This window comes from Exophiala aquamarina (genome assembly GCF_000709125.1).
Source record: "Exophiala aquamarina CBS 119918 chromosome Unknown aczIA-supercont1.9, whole genome shotgun sequence".
In the NCBI taxonomy this organism is placed as follows: Eukaryota; Fungi; Ascomycota; class Eurotiomycetes; order Chaetothyriales; family Herpotrichiellaceae; genus Exophiala; species Exophiala aquamarina.
This window is the reverse complement of record NW_013550579.1, coordinates 60,520-78,708: the sequence shown is the minus strand read 5'-3', so window position 1 is coordinate 78,708 and position 18,189 is coordinate 60,520. Positions and strand designations below refer to the sequence as shown.

Here is an 18,189-nt window from a genome sequence, read left to right as displayed (position 1 = left end):
GAGGATTGCTGCTGAGGGTAAAGGGGAGATTGACCCAGCCTCGCCAGCCACTTATGTGGCGCTTCCAGCCACACAATTTCAGCCAATCAAAAATTGCGTCGCTTGTTGAGGCGAAGGCTTGGCGTCTCGCGGGGATTCCGACTGCATCTCGACTCTTCAAGCTGCTCCCTGCAAATCACCAACCTCCATCATTCCAGCCAATTCTTCGAAGTCTATTAAGATCTAGTCGACGCGCACATGCCTTTTCATTCTTGTTTCAGCACGCATATTCATTATAGACACATCCAGCCCCCTCTGACATGGATAGGTAAATGCTGGACGCCTTTCCTCGCCTTGATCTTGTTTTCCTGGTCTTCTTGTGCATTATTTTCTCTCGTGAACCAGATCCAACCCTCTGCGTCTGATTGTTAACCAATATCACAGCCCAAGATGCAACCACATCCGTTGTACACATATCTCTCACTGTCCTCGGCAATATTCCTGGCAAATGCGTGGCCACTGCTACCACTGCTACCTGGCCAACATGAACGAAGAGCACCTGCGTCTTACTCGGTAGTTGCTGTTGATGGAGGAAACGTAGGAGGAGATGGAACCGCCACGATAGTCACCAACTCCATCGTGCATACAGAAACAGTCATGAAGACTCAACTCTCGACAGTTGTCATCACCGAGTCCGACACCCCGTCCACAATCATCATCACCATCACATCTGCATCTCCAACCACAGTCACGGAGCACACGCAAACGGTCACCTCTCCAGCTCAAACGTCCGCAGAGCCGACGCAGTCGTACGAGTCCAGTACTCCCGCTCCCGCTACGGCGACTGTGACTGTAACCCAACCCCCTCCGCCAACAAAACCCTACGATGACGGAATGTGGCATACTAATTACTACTACACTGTGAGCGAAGAAACTCCTGCCCCAAGCTCCTCGTCGGAAGCAGCGGAGGCTGTACCCTCCACAACAACAGGACTGAATCATTGGGAAGGATTTGGTTCAGAGTTCGTATCGACTTCGCTTGTGTCTACTACCACTGTGGACTGGGCAACTTTCTGGATGGCGCCAGATGCTGAGAGCTCGAGTGTGACCACTTCGAGCTCCAGCCTGGTTGCCCCCACTGCCAACGTGCCGTTTTGGGGTGTCCACCCCAACTCTGCTCCGACTACAACTTCTTGAAGTTGTGGTTTGGCTGTATCACCACCATTTGAAGATGTAGGATTGGGCCATATTGCTTGGGTTTTATAGCGAAGGTGTTGGTGGCATTTACTTTTCGGTATGGATAGATGGAAAGAAGGTTACCAGGCCAGGCCTACAAGATTGACGGATCGGCTGATCTGAGAGGCAGTATTGCCATTTGAGATCAACACAGAGATAATATATGTGTTCACAATGTGAGCCCGAAGTTGATGAATGTGCGTGCAAAGAGTAGAGTACCGTCACAAAGCTCATGGCCCGGCCCACCTGAACACCTGATATACAATTTAGATCAAATTGTGCTGTAGGATTAGGCGGTATCATGCTATCCACGACTCTCGTACTAAGAATTCTGCCCGCATTTCCCAATTTGGTGATGGCGGCCGCCTCCAACTTGACGTCGATTTCTCCATGTTGCAGCAGCAGCCTGAGGACCTCCGGACCAACGACCAGACGAGCCACTGCAACTCTGTCCCTCCATTCCACATAATCAATGCAAACAACTTGCTTTGGTAGCCAACGATAGCAGTGCTTTATTTTGCGACTGCCGCGCCTGGACCTGTCTTCGTTCGATACCTCTTCCCATTGAACCCACGCTTACCCACTGGTCCTAGACCAGACCATTCGTCGCAATGGCGACAAGCCCGCCCACTCAGGAAGACCAGGGCCGCTTACTCGAGGAGGCTCTAGGAGTCGTGCGGCAGCAGGCGGTCCAGATGCGCAAATGTCTCGAGACTCCTGGCAAACTGATGGACGCTCTCAAATGCGGGTTAGTTTCTTCACACTATCACCCTATTGTGCTGCCTGCAATGCTGACGACAGATAACGCCACAGCTCTACCTTGGTCTCGGAGCTCAGAACACCTACGCTGGGTCCCAAGCAATACTATGAACTCTACATGGCTGTCTTTGACGCCCTGCGACACCTCTCTGAGTACCTGCGAGAATCCCATCCTGTCAATCACCTAGCCGACCTCTATGAGCTCGTGCAGTATGCTGGAAACATAATACCCCGTCTCTATCTCATGATCACCGTGGGTACAGTCTACATGGCTGTTGAGGATGCTCCGGTCAAGGAGATCATGAAGGACATGATGGAAATGAGTCGTGGTGTGCAGCATCCCATTCGTGGACTGTTCCTGCGGTATTATCTCAGTGGCCAAGCTCGGGATTACCTCCCTACGGGCACTCAGGATGGTCCGCAGGGAAACATCCAGGACTCGATCAATTTCATCTTGACCAATTTCGTCGAAATGAACAAACTCTGGGTCCGCTGGCAGCACCAAGGCCATTCAAGAGAGCGCGAGCAAAGAACGCAAGAACGGAGAGAGCTGGAACTGCTGGTCGGAAGCAACTTGGTCAGGCTCAGCCAACTGGTAGATCTGGAAACTTATAAATCCGTCATTATTGACCCGCTGCTGGAACAAGTCGTCCAGTGTCGCGATGTACTTGCCCAGGAGTATCTCCTTGAAGGTAGGACAAACCCAGCTTCACCCCACCGTTTGCATGCTCACACAATTTCAGTCATAACCAAGGTCTTTCCCGATGAGTATCATTTGCACACCTTGGGCCAGATGCTCTCGGCCATCTCCAGGTTAAATCCCCATGTTGATATGAAGAAAATCGTCATTGGCTTGATGGACCGTTTGTCAACCTATGCCCAAAGAGAATCCGAAGTGGCATCCTCGGAAGATAAGCAAGCCGCAGAGGAAGAAGCTGTGACTAAGCTGCTGGAAAAGGTAGACTTGAACAAAGAGACCAAAGTTGAACTCACAACGGAGCCTGAAGCCCCGAGCACAAATGGGGATGCTAAATCCCCAACGGAACCTCAGCCTACAGAAGAACCTGCCACTCCGGCAGCACCGAGCACTCCTGCTGCCAATGGAGAGAAATCGACGACTAATATCGACGACGTGAAGCTGTTTGAGATCTTCTACGAGCAGGTCGTGAACCTGGTCAAGACCCGTGGGCTGCCCATTCAAGATACCATGGCCCTCCTGACTTCTTTGGCTAACTTGGCACTGTGAGTCTACCTGATATGCCTCGCTATGCATTAACTTATTGTCTTAGGAATATCTACCCAGAACGCCTGGAATATGTCGACCAAATCCTCTCGTACGCTAGAGAGAAGGGTGCCGAATATATGGATTCGGCCGACCTTCACTCCGCCGGAACACAATCAAACATACTCAATCTCCTTCTGTCTCCCATAAGAACATATTTCTCTCTTTTCACTGCCCTCGCACTACCAAACTACCTGCCTCTATTCCAGTCGCAAACGTATGCTACTAGAAGAGCTGTTGCTGGAGAGGTGGCCAAGAACATCCTCCGAAACCGTGTTAAGATCAGGACTTCACAGCATCTCGAAGGTGTCCTATCACTGCTTAAAGTCATTATCAAAGAAGGCATTCAGCAACCTGGAGGCTACCCAGGTTTGAACCGTCAAAGAGGCGGGGAGTCAGACGAGACGGTTGAAGAGCAGGGATGGCTCGCACGAATTGTCCATTTGGTTGCAGGGCCCGACAACGACACACAGTTGAAACTTCTCCAACAGACGCGCAAAGCTTTCGAGGCTGGAAATGAGCGTATTAAATACACCACTCCTGCTCTAATCACTGCTTGTTTAAAGCTGGCTCGCAAATTCAAGTCCCGCGAACATTTTGACGATAACTGGCAGACTCAATCATCCGCCCTGTACCGATTCATTCACCAGACCTTGTCGCAACTTTATACCCGCGTCAACCCCGGAGCGGCAGAGTTAACACTTCGATTCTTCGTTTCCAGCGGTCAGATTGCTGACCAGAACGGGTTCGAGGAGTTTGCGTACGAATTCTTTGCGCAGGCCTTTACAATTTATGAAGACAGCATCAGTGATTCTCGAGCACAGTTCCAGGCCGTCTGCATCATAGCCGGAGCATTGCAATCGACGCGAGGTTTCGGGAAAGAAAACTATGATACACTTATCACCAAGGCGGCTCTACACGGCAGCAAGCTATTGAAGAAGCCGGATCAATGCCGTGCTGTGTATCTGGCCAGTCATCTGTGGTGGACTGTGGAGATTCCAGGAAAGGAGGAAGACCCCAAAAACGTGAGTTTCTGAGTGTGCTTCTGTGTTCGCATTGTCGGCAAAGGCTAACCCCATGTATTAGCTCTACCGTGATGGCAAACGCGTCCTAGAGTGCCTGCAAAGAGCACTGCGCGTGGCCGACGCCTGCATGGACACAGCTGTGTCCGTGGAACTCTTTGTCGAGATCCTGAACCGATACGTCTACTACTTCGACCAGCAGAACGAAACGGTAAGCATGCATGGGATTCCCAGAAAGCGCTCCAAACTCATCACGATGCGTCTTGCCCTACGCATTTTTGCTTTTCTTTCGGGCCCCTCAAATAACTGAACCTTCCTAATGCGTGAAACAGGTTACAACCAAATACCTCAACGGGCTGATCGAACTCATCCATTCGAACCTGTCGAGCACGAACGCAGAGGGCAATGCCCAGAGCATGGAGAATCCCAAGCGCCATTTCTTCCGCACCATCGAGTACATCAAATCCCGCGAGTACGAAGGCGTCGTCACGGAAGCGAGGCAATAGTTTGTTTTGGTTTGTTTGCACATGCGTGCGAGGGGAGAGGATGGGACGGGCGAATGAGTGGAAGGAAGGGCGTTCTTTTCATACATGTGTGTTTGTGTGAGTGAGTCAGACACGGACAAGCGCAGAGCGTAGTATCTCCTTCGCGGCGATTCTAATGATGTCGTGGGTGGCAACCCTAAGTTGTGCTCCGTTGGGGAGGGGTGGTGGGCACAATCACCTTGACTGTTGAGTCCAGTTGGCACGGCCAGAGTCGGTTGGTCTCTGTCCGAGCCGGAATCGTGTAAAGAAGAGATGTATGTCCAGTCACTGGCAGTGAGCCTCCATGATACTTTGTGCATGTGTGCAGGGTTCCATTAGGATATTGTCAGAAGGAACACAGACCAAGAACTTGCCTCCCTACACACATCGTGTTTTTGTCGAGGATTGCTGCTCTTCTTCTCACAGTCATCACAAAAGCACCCCATGGGTCTAAGAGAAATGCAATAGTGGCAGGTGCAGTTGCGCTGGTCGGATACTCCGGATGGGGCGAATCGACATGAGGTAGCATTGGAGGGAACATATACTGTTTATTCATGAACGGCTTTCGTCGGGACTGACTGCCGATAGTCCACAACATTCATCACTCTCGTCACGGTAAACCCAGACGATCAAGAGGATGCGCTGACTCATAAAGCACCGCACCATACACTTCAAATGGCAAACCGTACGGTGCTCACGCCTGGCCTTCCTGCTCTTTGACCGAGCGTTTGCAATACTATATCCGTGGCGTACTCCTCAGCTCCACCAGCACCAGAGTTTATACCTCTCTCTTTGCCACTCTGACGAAGATATTCGTCTGCTTGACGAACCAAACGTTGTGTGTCTGCAGCTCTTCCGCAGGATTGGCTAGCTCGAAGTCGAATCGTCGGACCAACTCTGGTACTAGCTTGGAGATCTCCAGCAGGCTGATGTTCTTGCCGATGCAGGTTCGTGACCCGATTCCGAACTGTGTGTTATTTTCTCCATTAGCCTGATGAATTTCCTTCCATGTCTTATCCCTTTCGGTTGGGATATCATGGCCCCATGAAGGGGAGCGGGAGGTAGTAGATCGAGCAGCACCATAGATTCTTGCAACTTACCGCCATAAAGTACCTCTCCATCGCCGATGCTTTCTCCGGACTCTCAAGCCAACGTTCTGGCCTGAACACGTCGACGTCTTGGCCGAAGACACTCTTGTTTCGGTGTGCGACCCAGGTGTTCACACCTACCACCGTCTGTAGAAAATCAGGCTAAGCAGAGCGTCCTGTTCAGGGCCCTGAGCAGTCATGCCGACTTACATCTTCAGGGAAATACCTTCCACAAATGGTCGATCCTCCTTTTGGTACGACACGAGCCAATGGCAGGCCCGTGGCGGGATGCATCCGAAGGCCTTCCTTGATACAAGCTTGCAGGTAAGGCATGGACTGGGCTTCAGCGAACGTGATGACATCGTCTGGGGATGGCCTCTCAGAGACTTTTGCATCGATTTCGGCGCGTAACTAGTGAGACGAATTGAGTCAGGTTGGGCATCCCGAGCCGCACGCATCTGGTCGTCAACCTTACCTTCTTATACAGGCTCTTGTTTTTAATCAAATAAAACATGATTGCTGCAAGTGAGACCGCCGTTGTGTCGCTGCCCGCGCCGATGTTGGTCAGAAGCGCGAGGAAAATGTCGGCCATGGAGATCTTTGAGGGATCTTCCACGTGCATCTTCAAAAGCTTGGTTAGGAAATCGTTCCCGGTTTTGGATGGTTCGCTATCACCCTTAGTTGCATTCAGCCGCTCGGTAATCTGGGCCTGGGTGAACTGCGTCAAGAATGACATGCCTGGACCAGGCAGGAATTGTTCCAACTTGGTGATTATTGGATGCCATTCCGAGTAAATGCCGACATTTGCACAGTGGAGCAGGTAAACATGCAATGCCGCAAATACGCCACCTTTGTCTTCACCTTTGTCGAGAAATCCGAATCTTTTGGCTAGCTACATCCACGCGAGTCAGTCGAAGCTGTTAGGGAGCATTATGAAGGTAGACCGTTACCGTGATGAGGCCAATGACATCAAAAGCCCAGCACTGGGCGAAATGCTGGAAATTTACTGTGACGCGATTCTGCGCAAACTCCTCAAACTTAGCCACCATATGAGCGGTACCGTCCGTCACAAAAGGCTCCAGTTGTAGCAATGTGGTCATGGAATACAGATTGGCGACTTTCCTCCGAATCTCCGAATGTATTTTGGGATTGCGCTCAGTGAATAAATTGTGGATGTTCGGATCAGGGCTACCGCTGGCGTAGTACCATGGGGCCTTGACCAATTATCAGCTTCTGAAGCAAAGTCTTTCAGGACCTCGAGATCGTGCCTTTATAAAACCAGTACCGTGACCGTAAATGATTTTAATTGCTTCGGTATCATCAATGCTGTACTCATTGGGCGCGATGCGGACGATGGGTCCTGGCAGTGCGAATTAATTCTACCCTTGGAAGGAAAAAGGGCGATGGGTGGAGGAAGTGCCCTACCATATCGCTGATGAAGCCTGACGTTGACTTTCTCAAAGTCACCCCTCCAGACGTTCTTCAGATACCACAGTCGGGTGAACCTGGTAGCGAGTGGGCCAGGAACATCGCGAAGAGGGGTTGATAGTGCCTTCCAGATCCGCAGTGCCAGAGCAACTAAGGGAATAAGTATTGCGAGCGATGCAAGGGCAGGCAACGTGTTCGAGGCATCCAGTCGAGTTGTGTTCAGAACACCCATGGCTTTGAATTTGAAGCTGGTCAGCGAACAATCAAGAACTCAGAATCTCTGTCTAGAGAACAAAGGTCGAGTTTTGTGAAGCGGCAACATTGAGCCTTCATATTTCCACACCCAGGTCCGAGTCAGTAAACTACAACACAACACCCACAATTCAGGTGGGGTGTTTAACATCAAGTCCCGGTAGTAATTCGGGTACCCGTGTGTCGAACTCTCGAGTCTCCACACCCCACACAAGCCACCAACCCGTACGCCAACACGGGCCTGTCCAAGATTGATAGTAATGTGCGTAGATTGATGGCTCAGGTGAGGATATTGGAAACTGAAGTCTAATACAAGTCACATCGTGGCGTGTCTCATCCTCATGCTGGGGCAAAATCAGCCCAGATGTCATTGAAAGAAAGTCCTTCGTGGATAGCATTTGAAGATCCAAGACCGTAGGCTCAAGAGGAAGAACTCCTTCCCAGACTCAGAGGGGCACCCCACATTAACGACTTGGTAACTTTGCGCTCCCACTAGCTACTCGAAGCGTCCCAAGTGCCCAACATGGGATGGACTTCGAATTAGTCTTCGGTTATAGTGGTGCTTTTTCTGCTGGCTTGCTTGGCTTCAAAAGCGGCGATATCCCACCCAGTATGCCATTGACAAAGAATGTCTATCACCAAGACAAGCTGCCGTTGAACAGCGTTAGATTTCGATATTAGCACCTTGCAAATGAAGGCTACGCTCGCAGCATTCAAGCGTCCACCAAGCTTCTGGCATTGCGCGCCAAAGACCAGCATCCGAAGAGGAGCACATTCGGCAATCCCTCGTGTCCGTTCAGGTTTTAATATGTATAATCAGACGTATGAGGCCTTGCGTACATGAGTATAGCCCCTTCTCCCATGTACAGGTGCGGAAGAAATTGCGGCCATGCTATCAGCAGATGTCTAGAATCATGGTGGCTGTCAGAGTCTTGATACGGAAGGTTTCGATTCCACGACTCGCTGTTTTGTACAGGTCACGCTTGACTCAATCCAATCTTTGTGCTTGGTGAGAATGTTGCTGGACGATATCAGTCATGCCTATTGCTTCTTTCCACAACTTGCAGCTTGCATATGGTCGGGTATTGCTAGCCCCGGAAACCAGTACAATGTACTGTTTTGAAGGCTCTGTGCATATCGCATGGAGTTTGATCAGCCAAATAGGAAGCCATAGTCGGCAGAAGGTGGAAAGACTTCAGTCCATGAGACAGACGGTCGGCCAGTCATTAAAGCTTGTTCATTGGCTGCCCAAACAGATCCAAGAAACTCGCTGCCTGAGTTCCAAAGCCAGAATCCGGTCTTTCGTTTCCATCTCTCGCCATAATCAACAACAACTTGCCTCAATTCGCGTTCATCCGGTCTGATCTCGCAACCAGCTAACATGATTGGCATTAGACACTGCTTTTGCAGTGAACTGTGGGGTGGTAGAGATTGAACATGTTCAAGGATCCGGATTGCGAGCTCATGCGGATTAGCCCAGCTATTGGGATCCATGTCTATGCTCAACAGCGAGCTTGGATTGGAGATAGCTGGTTTAGCATTGCTAGAGACGCTTTGCGTTTCTGAAAATGGAAAGACCCTGGCGCAATAAAGAAGAAGGCCTAATTTCCAGGATTCAGACATAGCATAAAAGTATTCATTGCCGTGTGTCTCAATAAAAGTGGTAGCAATCTTGGTTTGAAAACTGGAGCGTTCGGACAACGTGACCGTTTCTGGGTGCGTTGCCGCCGCGGCCAAGTCATACATATCGCAGAACATATCGTCGGGGAGCCCGTTCAGGGCGAGCATGCTCCATTCGGCTTCAGACTGCCAGGACATTAATTGGTCGAGGTAGCTTCTTGGGAAGGCCGGTCCACAGCGAGATAGCAGTGCTGCTACGACATCATACCACAAGAGCTGGGCGATCTGACTTCGAAGGTTTGCGCGGTCCTTGGCCATTATGATACCACCATGTGACTCCAGAATTCGATAAGCACCTTGAAGATGGACAATCCAATTGGAATATCCGGATTCAATGTAGTCCAATGCAAGCAACAAGAGGGCAGTGCTTACAGCAGATTCAAGGGAGACATCGTTGAGGTGAGTCCCAAAAATGGACAACGCACGATCTTTCAATCTGAGCACGGAGAGGTTCTCGTGTTGACCACTCAAGTGAGCTTGCTGTCTTTGGGCAAGGGCGACAGCCGCATACTGGACGCAGGGGATATTGTCATTGATGTGGAGTATTGCAGACTGCCACGGGTTGATATGAACAGGAAAAGTCAGTGTCGTGTAGGAGAAACACTCATGATAGAAAGATAGGGAGTCCTCAAGATCCCCTGGAAGGCGGTAAACCTTTGGCGAAATGGAGAAATTTAATTGTAGCACGTCGTTGACCGAGACTGGTGACGCTGTTCTCGAAACAGGCCACGGGGAGGAGGAATCTTTTGAAGACAATTCGTATGTCGTCGATGACGAATCCCGAAGTACAGTGTCGATAACCTCGAATGCGAGAGGCGTTGTAGGTTTGCTGGGAGATGGTTGATCGAAAGACTTCTTTCTTGAGCGGTCAGATACTGTGCTCTGAGCGACGAAAGTAAATTCGGTCGGTCGAGGTAACTGAGCGATTGCTTCGACTGACTTGGAGAGGTCTAGCTTCTTGGTCCTTTCATTGCGTGCTGATTTGCCCTTGCGGGATTTGGATCCTTCCCAATTCAGCTGTTGGACATAACCTGCACATATGATGCCATCGGCCAGACAGGCGCTACATCTTGGCCTCTGACGGTTGCAATGGCGACTAAGTGATGAGCACCGATGGCAATCGCTTGTAGCCCAACCTAATGAATTCGTTCTCTTAGTCGTGGCAAACTTCTGGCCTCGCGAAGGAGAAACAGGGCCTGTGACCGACATGGTCGGCCTGCTCGATGCATTGAAGGGCTACGGTGGGCGTATCCAATCACTGGCAACATGCAACGATGGCGGAGCGAAGACCAGCGAGAACCAAGAGAGATGAGGATGGAAACTTTGTCCCACGGGCCCATCGGGTTATCGATATCAGGCTGGATTATTGATGTTCCTGTTCCAGATGCGAGCACGTGACCCGCCTCAGAGTCGGTCCTGGAGAGGAAGGAACAAAAAGCTACGAACATTGGCAGGAGGCACGATAGAGTCACGCAATGAACGAACTGAAAGAGATTTTGGATTCTCACGAGTTCGCCATAGTAGACACTTGCTTGTGATACGGTGTACTGAAGGAACAGCGACAATGGTTTTACTACTCGCATATCTCTAGATGTCTCCACGGCATTGCCAACCCTAATGCGAGAACTGTACGATCTCATTACACCCTTAATTTCCTGTAGTCAACCAAGGTGACTTGCATAATACAAACCTGAGTGGTCATACCATCCTTGTTCCGTAATCTTGACACTGACTGGCAACTCTTCTGCTTCGGCTTTGAACCACATTTATAGCCAATTCTGCCCTCTTGTTCTCCTGGCTTCCTTTTCACCTTTATACATTCCCTTCTTGCTAGTCGGAATACCCATTCCTACCAAACTTGACATCATGACCAAGCCAGCTTCGACGGGGTCAATAACGTTGATCGTCCGACGTCCATCTTCATCTCTCACTGCATCTTTGGCAGCACGTGTCATGTCCACCATCCCGGCACATCCTAGGATAATCGTGTCTGCCCCTTTGACGGCCAGGGCTCTTGCTGCATGCATGACGCGTTTGGCCACCTCTTCTTTCGGGCGTGAATCCAGCTCCAATACTCCCAGATGCGTGGCCTCACTGCCCACATAGTAATGTGAAAGACCATAGGTTGCGACTTGATCGTCTTGCAAGATCTTGGATCGGGCAGCTGTGGCGACGACTCCAAATCGCCCACCAAGCATACGGGCCACGTAGAGGCTTGCTTCCATTATTCCAATGATGGGCACATCGTATGATTCCCGCAAGGCGTCAATCAGAGGGTGCTTAGAGAAACAAGCTATGATCATCCCATCGAAGTTTTGGACGGTCTCGCCATTCGTCGCGGCATGCTTGGCGAGGTCACGTAGAACGGCTTCCGTCGACATGATTGCATCGGTTGTGGATTCAATCGCAGTTGGTGCAGGGTATGGGGCTGTGTAGGCGGTGAGTTCGACTCCAGGTGGGATGATGGGTCGAAGAGCATTTGCCATAGTGTCCGTCATGCCACGGGATGAATTCGGGTTGATGAGTAGAATTTGGCTTGGGCGCTGGCGGGGCGGAGCTGTGATGGGGGTGGAAAATGGAGATTTAGACGATGTTGGTCGCGCATTGGGACCAAGGGGCCCCTGGGGTCCTCCACGAGAGACTGGGCGGGAGGCAGAAGAGGGCCCAACTTGTCCCGGTTGTTGGTAGCCACTATGTTGGGGCATCAAGGGTTGAGGTTGAGCCATCTGCTGTGGAGGAGAGAATGGCATTGGAGGTGGCCCTTGGCCGCCGGGACCGGGACCGGGGCCGGGACCTTGACCCTGACCCGGAGGACCAGCACCGACAGGAATGGGATAGCTTTGTCCAAAAGTGCTACTTCGTGAGCGCGAGTGGGCATGTCCAGGACCATCTGCGAAAGCGTTGCCAGCATCGTTGGTTGGTGACTGGGGGGGGCCATATTGGGCGCTTGGAAAGCGGCCACTATACTGATTATTCAGGGCCATGGATGGCAGGGGTGGAGATTGAGATGGTAAAGGGCCCGAGTGACCACTGGGACCCGACCCTGACGGATGTCGCATTTGATTGGTGTAGGAAGGCATGTCGGGGTCGTAGTTGAGAAGATCAAGCTGTTGCTGAAGATTGGGTTGAGGAGAGCCAGAGGGTGAAGGGCCACCAGGACGAAGAGCAGGAGGATGGAATTGGGAATATGATTGATCGGCCATATCAAGGAAAGGGAGAGGGCGAGGGCGAGGGCGAGCGAGAGAAAGGATGGGATGGTGTGGTTCCAAGTTGGGCTGAGACAAAAACAGACACGCGCAGCACACAATGCGACCAGGTTGGAGGTTGGAGGTTGGAGGTTGGAACCCAGGGACCAGAGCCTGAGGTTCGTGGAGCCGTGGAGCTTTGAGTCTGGACGGTCACGACTCACGGAGGACGAGACCCTCGACTCGACTTTCGAACTTCAACTGGCCTGGAGTCCTAGACTGGGAGCGCTTAACCGAGTTTTTCCTGCTGGCCTGGAGCCTGTTTTATTCTCCGACACGGGCGATGAGAGGGGCGGCGTATCAGAATTCAGGACGGAGTACGGAGTACGGCGTGCGAGGTCCAGAGTACGAAGTATTGACCAGTGCTCGGCACAAGACGGAGGGCGGAGCAGCCTGAAACCACGCGACTTCAATGACGTGGTGATGGAAGTGAATGGGTGGCAGCAGTTGGTACAGGATTCTTTGGAACGGCGGAAGGCTGTTGACAAAGATAGATTTGATCTAATCAAATATTCATGGATAGGATGGACAGATGTCCAAGTTAGCTTTCGTGGCGAATTAAATGCACCGAGGGAGCAGGAAGCATGTAAGCGTAGGAGCAAGAGCAAGAGTAAGAAAGAGTAAGAGCTAGGCCAGCTACCACTCGTCCTCGTAGCTGAGTTGATCTGATGAGACCAGCATCAGGCATGGGCCTGCGACACAGTCACAACCACAACTGGCGGCCAACCTGTGGCGGGAGGCTGCTGTCGTCGACTCGTCGGGTGTTCGGGGACTGTTGGGGGCGACGCTCGGGCTCCTTGGGGCGGTTCTAAATATAACCCGCGCCTAAGGGCCTTCGCGCCGACGCCTATTTACGCTAGTCGGCCCCCAAACGGAATAGTTACTCAGCAGCACACAGACCTAAAGATACACATACGATACACAACACACACCCCTACACAACACCTACACAACACCTACACAACTGGCCAGGTCCCAACCACCTTGATTGCAATCTTGAGTATCTCTATCCCTTCCAAGCAAACTCCAAACTCCCATCTTCACAACAACTCGGGCTCCTTGACCCCCGTCTGTTCCACAATGATGCCATAATGCTCGACTCTACGATGCTTGTCAAATGCAAACACCTTCTCCTTGCCACGTCGACATCTCCCGAGATCAATTTCCGCCACGATCAATTCATCGTCTTCTGTCTGCGCCTCGACCACCACCTCGCCATCACAGTCGACTATACAGCTGCCCCCAATCAACGGGTACTTCTCATCTTCGACGCCGCACTTGGCCACATTGATGCTGAAACATGCGTTGGCATAACTGTTGTAGGTGATGCTCAACTTGTTGTGGAACAATGCCTCTGCCTTCGCCTTTTCAGGAGTTGACGTCTTCTCATTCGTCCCAATGAGCTCCGGTGCCCATGCCGTGGTATTATATCCACACAGGAGAAGCTCCATCCCTTGGAGCCCATATGCTCTCCATGCTTCAGGCCACCGACGATCATTGCAGACCAGCATCCCAACGATCGGGTCGCCTTTGCCCAGCGTATCCGGCTTGTTGGCCGCAAGTCCAGATTCCTTCTCGAGAGCACCCTGGACCAACCCTGGTGCTCGGAAAGCCTTGAACCCAAGGTCTCCAGGTTTGAAATATCTTTTTTCCAGTTGGTTCGTTGCTCCTTCACGTTCGTACGGTTCAAATGTCCCCGGTAAGTGAACCTTCCGATACTTGGATATCACTTGTCCCCTGTACCCTGAGAAATATACCGAAGTATTATAGTGGATATGATCGGATCCCGTGCACTCGGCGTAGCCCAGATACATGTCCATCTTATACTCGCTCGCCTTGTCAAACAAGGCCTTGAGGTTCGTCAATTGTGTTGGTTCACCATTGCCCTCCTGCTCAAAATACTTCTCAAGTTCTTCCTCATCAAGGATGTGCCTAGGGAAAAAGGTGACCGGTGCGATCTCCGGGAAGACGATCAGCTTAACATGCTGGCCATGTGCTTTTTCCATCAGCTTTAGCATTCTTTCCACACCTTCCGATCGTGGTGTATCGACATGAATTGCACCTAGTTGAGCGCCAGCCACAATTATCTTACGGCTAGACTCATTGGTATGAGCTGCATTACTGCCACGCTTGGTAGAAGTCATTTGGGGGTTGAGAGGAACCTTCTCAATTCAGCAGAAACAACGTGGGAGCCACTGTAATGTAACTTGTAATATTGCCGGCGCGACAAGACGGACCACAAGCACTTTCTACGCTATTACACAATCCTATCTATTCCATTCCAGACGCTACATATCTTGTCTAGATAGTTATGCCAACCAACCTTTTCGTATGCCGTCATTGGGTGGTAGGCTGGTAGGCTGGCAGGCTGGTAGCGCTCTTATCCGAACCCCTAGTGGGCCAAAAGGACATCAACGACGGCACGAATCACCAAGCAAAAGTACTCGATCCCATTAGAAGACTTCCCATGGAGTAATCTTAATCTTCAGGTTCACAGACGTTGATAAGAGCATCTATGATATGAGTCACCTGTAAGTACTGCATACAAAAGTCTCAGCACCGCCTGTTGATCGCTTCACTATTGGCAACAGTGCTTCTCGACTCTCCCGCCATGGCCCTGCATGCGGCCATCCTCGCACCTTTCACCCAACACCCATACGCGACCCTCTTCCTGTTTCCTGTCATCTTCATCATAGTCCGTGTCTTCTACCGGATTTCCCCATTGCATCCTCTCAACCACGTGCCCGCTCCTCCTCTTGCCTGTTGCTCCTCCCTGTGGTTGACCTACCATGCCTGGATTGGTGACGAGGCTTCAACCGTAAACACGCTTCACAAGCGGTACGGTCCCGTCGTTCGAACTGGTCCAAACAGCGTGGATATCTCAGATGGAGCTGCATTAGCCACAATATACACGGAAAAGGGAGGCTTTGCGAAAGCACCCTTCTACGCGAATTTCGATATCGATGGTCATAAATCCATCTTCTCTGCGACGGATCCTCTGCAACGTGCCCCGCGAGCCAAAGCTGTTGCTGCTCTTTTCTCTACCTCCAATCTACGTCAAGGACAAGCCATCATATACAAGTGTGTCGATCGATTCGTCGAACGACTCGCTGAGGCTGCTACTCAGGAGAAAAGGGGCAAGCCATGGAACATCCTAAACCTGACCAGAGGTCTGGCACTCGATGCAGTGTCCTCGTACCTCCTGGGCGGTAATTATGGTGCTCTCGACGAGCCGTTGGTCAAAGAGGAGGAGCACAAGGCCGACACGGGTGGAGAAATGAGCGCCAGTGGAATGGTCAACTGCTTTGTTGCGGTTGGGCGATTTTGGTACCTGCCAATTCCTGTGTTTAAGAAGCTGGAATCATTCAATGCCTGGTGGAACGCCGAGAATGAAGTGTCCACGAGCCTAGCCATGGTAGACGAATTCGTCGCCAGCGTCGTCACTCAGGCCGCAAACGCCCTCCGAGCGTCAACGGACAATGAAAAGACCCCAGGTACCAGCAACACAACTCATCCATCAGCATCCTATCCAGCCCGTATGCTTCAGGCGGGTTTCTCTGTCTCAGAAGTGCGTGCGCAATGTAAAGATCTGATTTTCGCGGGGACCGATAGCACAGGCATGAACCTCGCAGCCATCCTGTTTCACCTCGCCCGCAGCCCCCAATGCTACTCGGCCTTGCGCCAGGAAATCCTGACCGCAAATCCATCCTTCGACAACCTGCAGTCCCTCCCCTATCTGCGTGGGGTGGTGAAAGAAGGCCTTCGGTTGTCCATGGCGAACCCTTCTCGCTTACCGCGGGTGGTGCCGCAGCAGGGCTGGGCCTTCAAGGAGATCTATTTCCCGCCGGGCACCGTCATCAGTTGTACGCCCTACTCCCTTCATCTCAATCCTACCGTCTTCCCCGATCCGTTCGCCTTCAAACCCGAACGCTGGCTGGAGCCCACCGACGAAATGGTACGTGATGCAATACCCTTCGGACTGGGCACGAGGCAATGTATTGCCCGCAATCTGGCTTCGGTGGAAGTGTTCTGTGCCGTCGAGAAGGTGGTCCGCGCCGATGTCTTGAGGGGAGCAAAGACGTCGACGGACAAAATCGAGATCCTGGAGTGGTTCAATTCAAAGGTAGTCGGCGAGAGGATCGACCTGGTTTGGTGACCTTGTTTCCAGCTTAGAGCAGAGCACATGTAGAGTTCCAAGGTAAGTGTAGGGTCAGACCAGACCACGACTACGCAATGATAGAGTGTGCGACTATATCTCGTGTTGCTCACAGGCATATCCTCAAGGTTCGACAATATTAGAGTTCCCTTTGAAACTTGAGTTGATACATCTGTTGACTAATCTGGTTTTTCAAAGTGGTTGGTGTGGTCATCCTTTCTTTATACAGATCTGGGATGCCTTCTCCTCTCCATATCTATGATTCGCCACAGCCCAGGAGAACACTATCTATTCTAATTTACTTGGGACTGAGGCGGGCCCAGCTGCAACGCCATGGTCAACAAATTTGAATTCTGAATCTCTTCTGCCCTGCTCTTGAGTTCATCCACGTCCCAGTTCGACCAGACAAATTTGTTCTTGAGGAATCGTGCTTCAGGAGAGGCGAGCCAGACACAGAATCCTCCGGGAAGTTCAGCTGTGAAATGACTGTTAGCCACCTTTTGCCGCTTGTTTCATACTCTGGGGTAATACTTACGTCGATCTCGATCCACGTCAGGCATCCCCTGGTTGATTTCCGTGGCGACCACGCCGGGTTGAATCTGCACGATGTGTAGCTCCGGGTTTTCGGCCGCAAGATACTCAAATGTCTTGTAGACGGCCATCTTGCTGGCGGTGTACGCGACAGCCATGGGTATGGGTGCAATGTGAATTGCAGCTGTTGATGTGCTTATAATCACAGGGTCATTGCCAGCGAGGGGGACGAATGCCTGGACTGCGTTGAATGCACTCCGCACATTGAGATTGTACGCTTTCATGACGTTTTCAACGTTGACCGAGGTGACATGTCCGATCTCTCCGAGGACGCCTGCGTTGGACACAAGTATATCTAACTTGCCCACTTCAGCAGCGATAGACTTGAACGACGCTTGCGTGCTCGAGCTGTCTACCAAGTCGGTGACACGATACAGCACACGCGTGTTTCCCGTGACAGCGCCGGTGATCTCTTTGGAGGTTGAGATCAAACGATCCTCTCGACGCCCAAAAATCGACACCGAAGCCGCTCCAGATTGAGCAAAAGCCATAGCTATAGCCTTTCCAATCCCCGTCCCGCCCCCAGTTACGATCACATTTTTGCCCTTGGAAGAGAGTTCAGGTCGAAGTGGCGAGATTGTGTCGTATGGCTTGTTATGACTGATCTTGGTGAAGGAACCGTGAGATCCCATATCGACCTTGAACTCTTCAGGGGCCATTTTTGAGTGGCCTCAGATTGAATTTGTATTCAGCGGTGCTGCTGCTGTTGTTTGAGTCTTGTCGGAGAGGAAGAATTGCTGGTTGGTTCCAGGAATACTCGTTGGAAAGCCGTCTCTTATATGCCCTAGAGTTCTGGCCTGGCTCGGGATTCCAATTCTTTTTCTCCGTCTCATTTACTCCCACATGCCTTGCGGAAGCGGAGGGGAGAGCATTTGCCTTTGACAAAAGGCGTATGCCCCGGACCTGTGGGACTTGCATGATGCGAACGTTATCATTTCAACTTGTGG

At 51.4% G+C, this 18,189-nt stretch overlaps 8 protein-coding genes across 8 annotated transcripts; 3 read left to right on the top strand and 5 right to left on the bottom strand.

Moving 5' to 3' along the window:
* Window positions 1-429: 429 nt before the first annotated feature.
* A1O9_09012 (uncharacterized protein) lies at window positions 430-1,176 on the top strand (the record flags this gene model as incomplete). The annotated part of the gene is made up of 1 exon (XM_013401706.1): window positions 430-1,176. One exon carries the CDS (start codon window positions 430-432, stop codon window positions 1,174-1,176), a length of 747 nt encoding a protein of 248 aa, XP_013257160.1.
* Window positions 1,177-1,826: 650 nt separating this feature from the next.
* Window positions 1,827-4,784, top strand: A1O9_09011 (uncharacterized protein; the record flags this gene model as incomplete). Its single annotated transcript, XM_013401705.1, has 6 exons — window positions 1,827-1,963; window positions 2,029-2,666; window positions 2,718-3,216; window positions 3,264-4,281; window positions 4,343-4,489; window positions 4,611-4,784. The coding sequence occupies 6 exons, from the start codon at window positions 1,827-1,829 to the stop codon at window positions 4,782-4,784; spliced, it is 2,613 nt and encodes an 870-aa protein (XP_013257159.1).
* A 796-nt stretch (window positions 4,785-5,580) lies between these two features.
* Window positions 5,581-7,550, bottom strand: A1O9_09010 (uncharacterized protein; the record flags this gene model as incomplete). The annotated part of the gene is made up of 6 exons (XM_013401704.1): window positions 5,581-5,769; window positions 5,903-6,037; window positions 6,101-6,301; window positions 6,366-6,782; window positions 6,841-7,104; window positions 7,338-7,550. 6 exons carry the CDS (start codon window positions 7,548-7,550, stop codon window positions 5,581-5,583), a joined length of 1,419 nt encoding a protein of 472 aa, XP_013257158.1.
* Window positions 7,551-8,722: 1,172 nt separating this feature from the next.
* Window positions 8,723-10,459, bottom strand: A1O9_09009 (uncharacterized protein; the record flags this gene model as incomplete). Its single annotated transcript, XM_013401703.1, has 1 exon — window positions 8,723-10,459. The coding sequence occupies one exon, from the start codon at window positions 10,457-10,459 to the stop codon at window positions 8,723-8,725; it is 1,737 nt and encodes a 578-aa protein (XP_013257157.1).
* A 557-nt stretch (window positions 10,460-11,016) lies between these two features.
* On the bottom strand, window positions 11,017-12,453 carry A1O9_09008 (uncharacterized protein; the record flags this gene model as incomplete). The annotated part of the gene is made up of 1 exon (XM_013401702.1): window positions 11,017-12,453. The coding sequence occupies one exon, from the start codon at window positions 12,451-12,453 to the stop codon at window positions 11,017-11,019; it is 1,437 nt and encodes a 478-aa protein (XP_013257156.1).
* Window positions 12,454-13,535: 1,082 nt separating this feature from the next.
* A1O9_09007 (uncharacterized protein) lies at window positions 13,536-14,639 on the bottom strand (the record flags this gene model as incomplete). The annotated part of the gene is made up of 1 exon (XM_013401701.1): window positions 13,536-14,639. One exon carries the CDS (start codon window positions 14,637-14,639, stop codon window positions 13,536-13,538), a length of 1,104 nt encoding a protein of 367 aa, XP_013257155.1.
* A 467-nt stretch (window positions 14,640-15,106) lies between these two features.
* A1O9_09006 (uncharacterized protein) lies at window positions 15,107-16,651 on the top strand (the record flags this gene model as incomplete). The annotated part of the gene is made up of 1 exon (XM_013401700.1): window positions 15,107-16,651. The coding sequence occupies one exon, from the start codon at window positions 15,107-15,109 to the stop codon at window positions 16,649-16,651; it is 1,545 nt and encodes a 514-aa protein (XP_013257154.1).
* A 293-nt stretch (window positions 16,652-16,944) lies between these two features.
* Window positions 16,945-17,901, bottom strand: A1O9_09005 (uncharacterized protein; the record flags this gene model as incomplete). The annotated part of the gene is made up of 2 exons (XM_013401699.1): window positions 16,945-17,126; window positions 17,187-17,901. The coding sequence occupies 2 exons, from the start codon at window positions 17,899-17,901 to the stop codon at window positions 16,945-16,947; spliced, it is 897 nt and encodes a 298-aa protein (XP_013257153.1).
* Window positions 17,902-18,189: the final 288 nt, after the last annotated feature.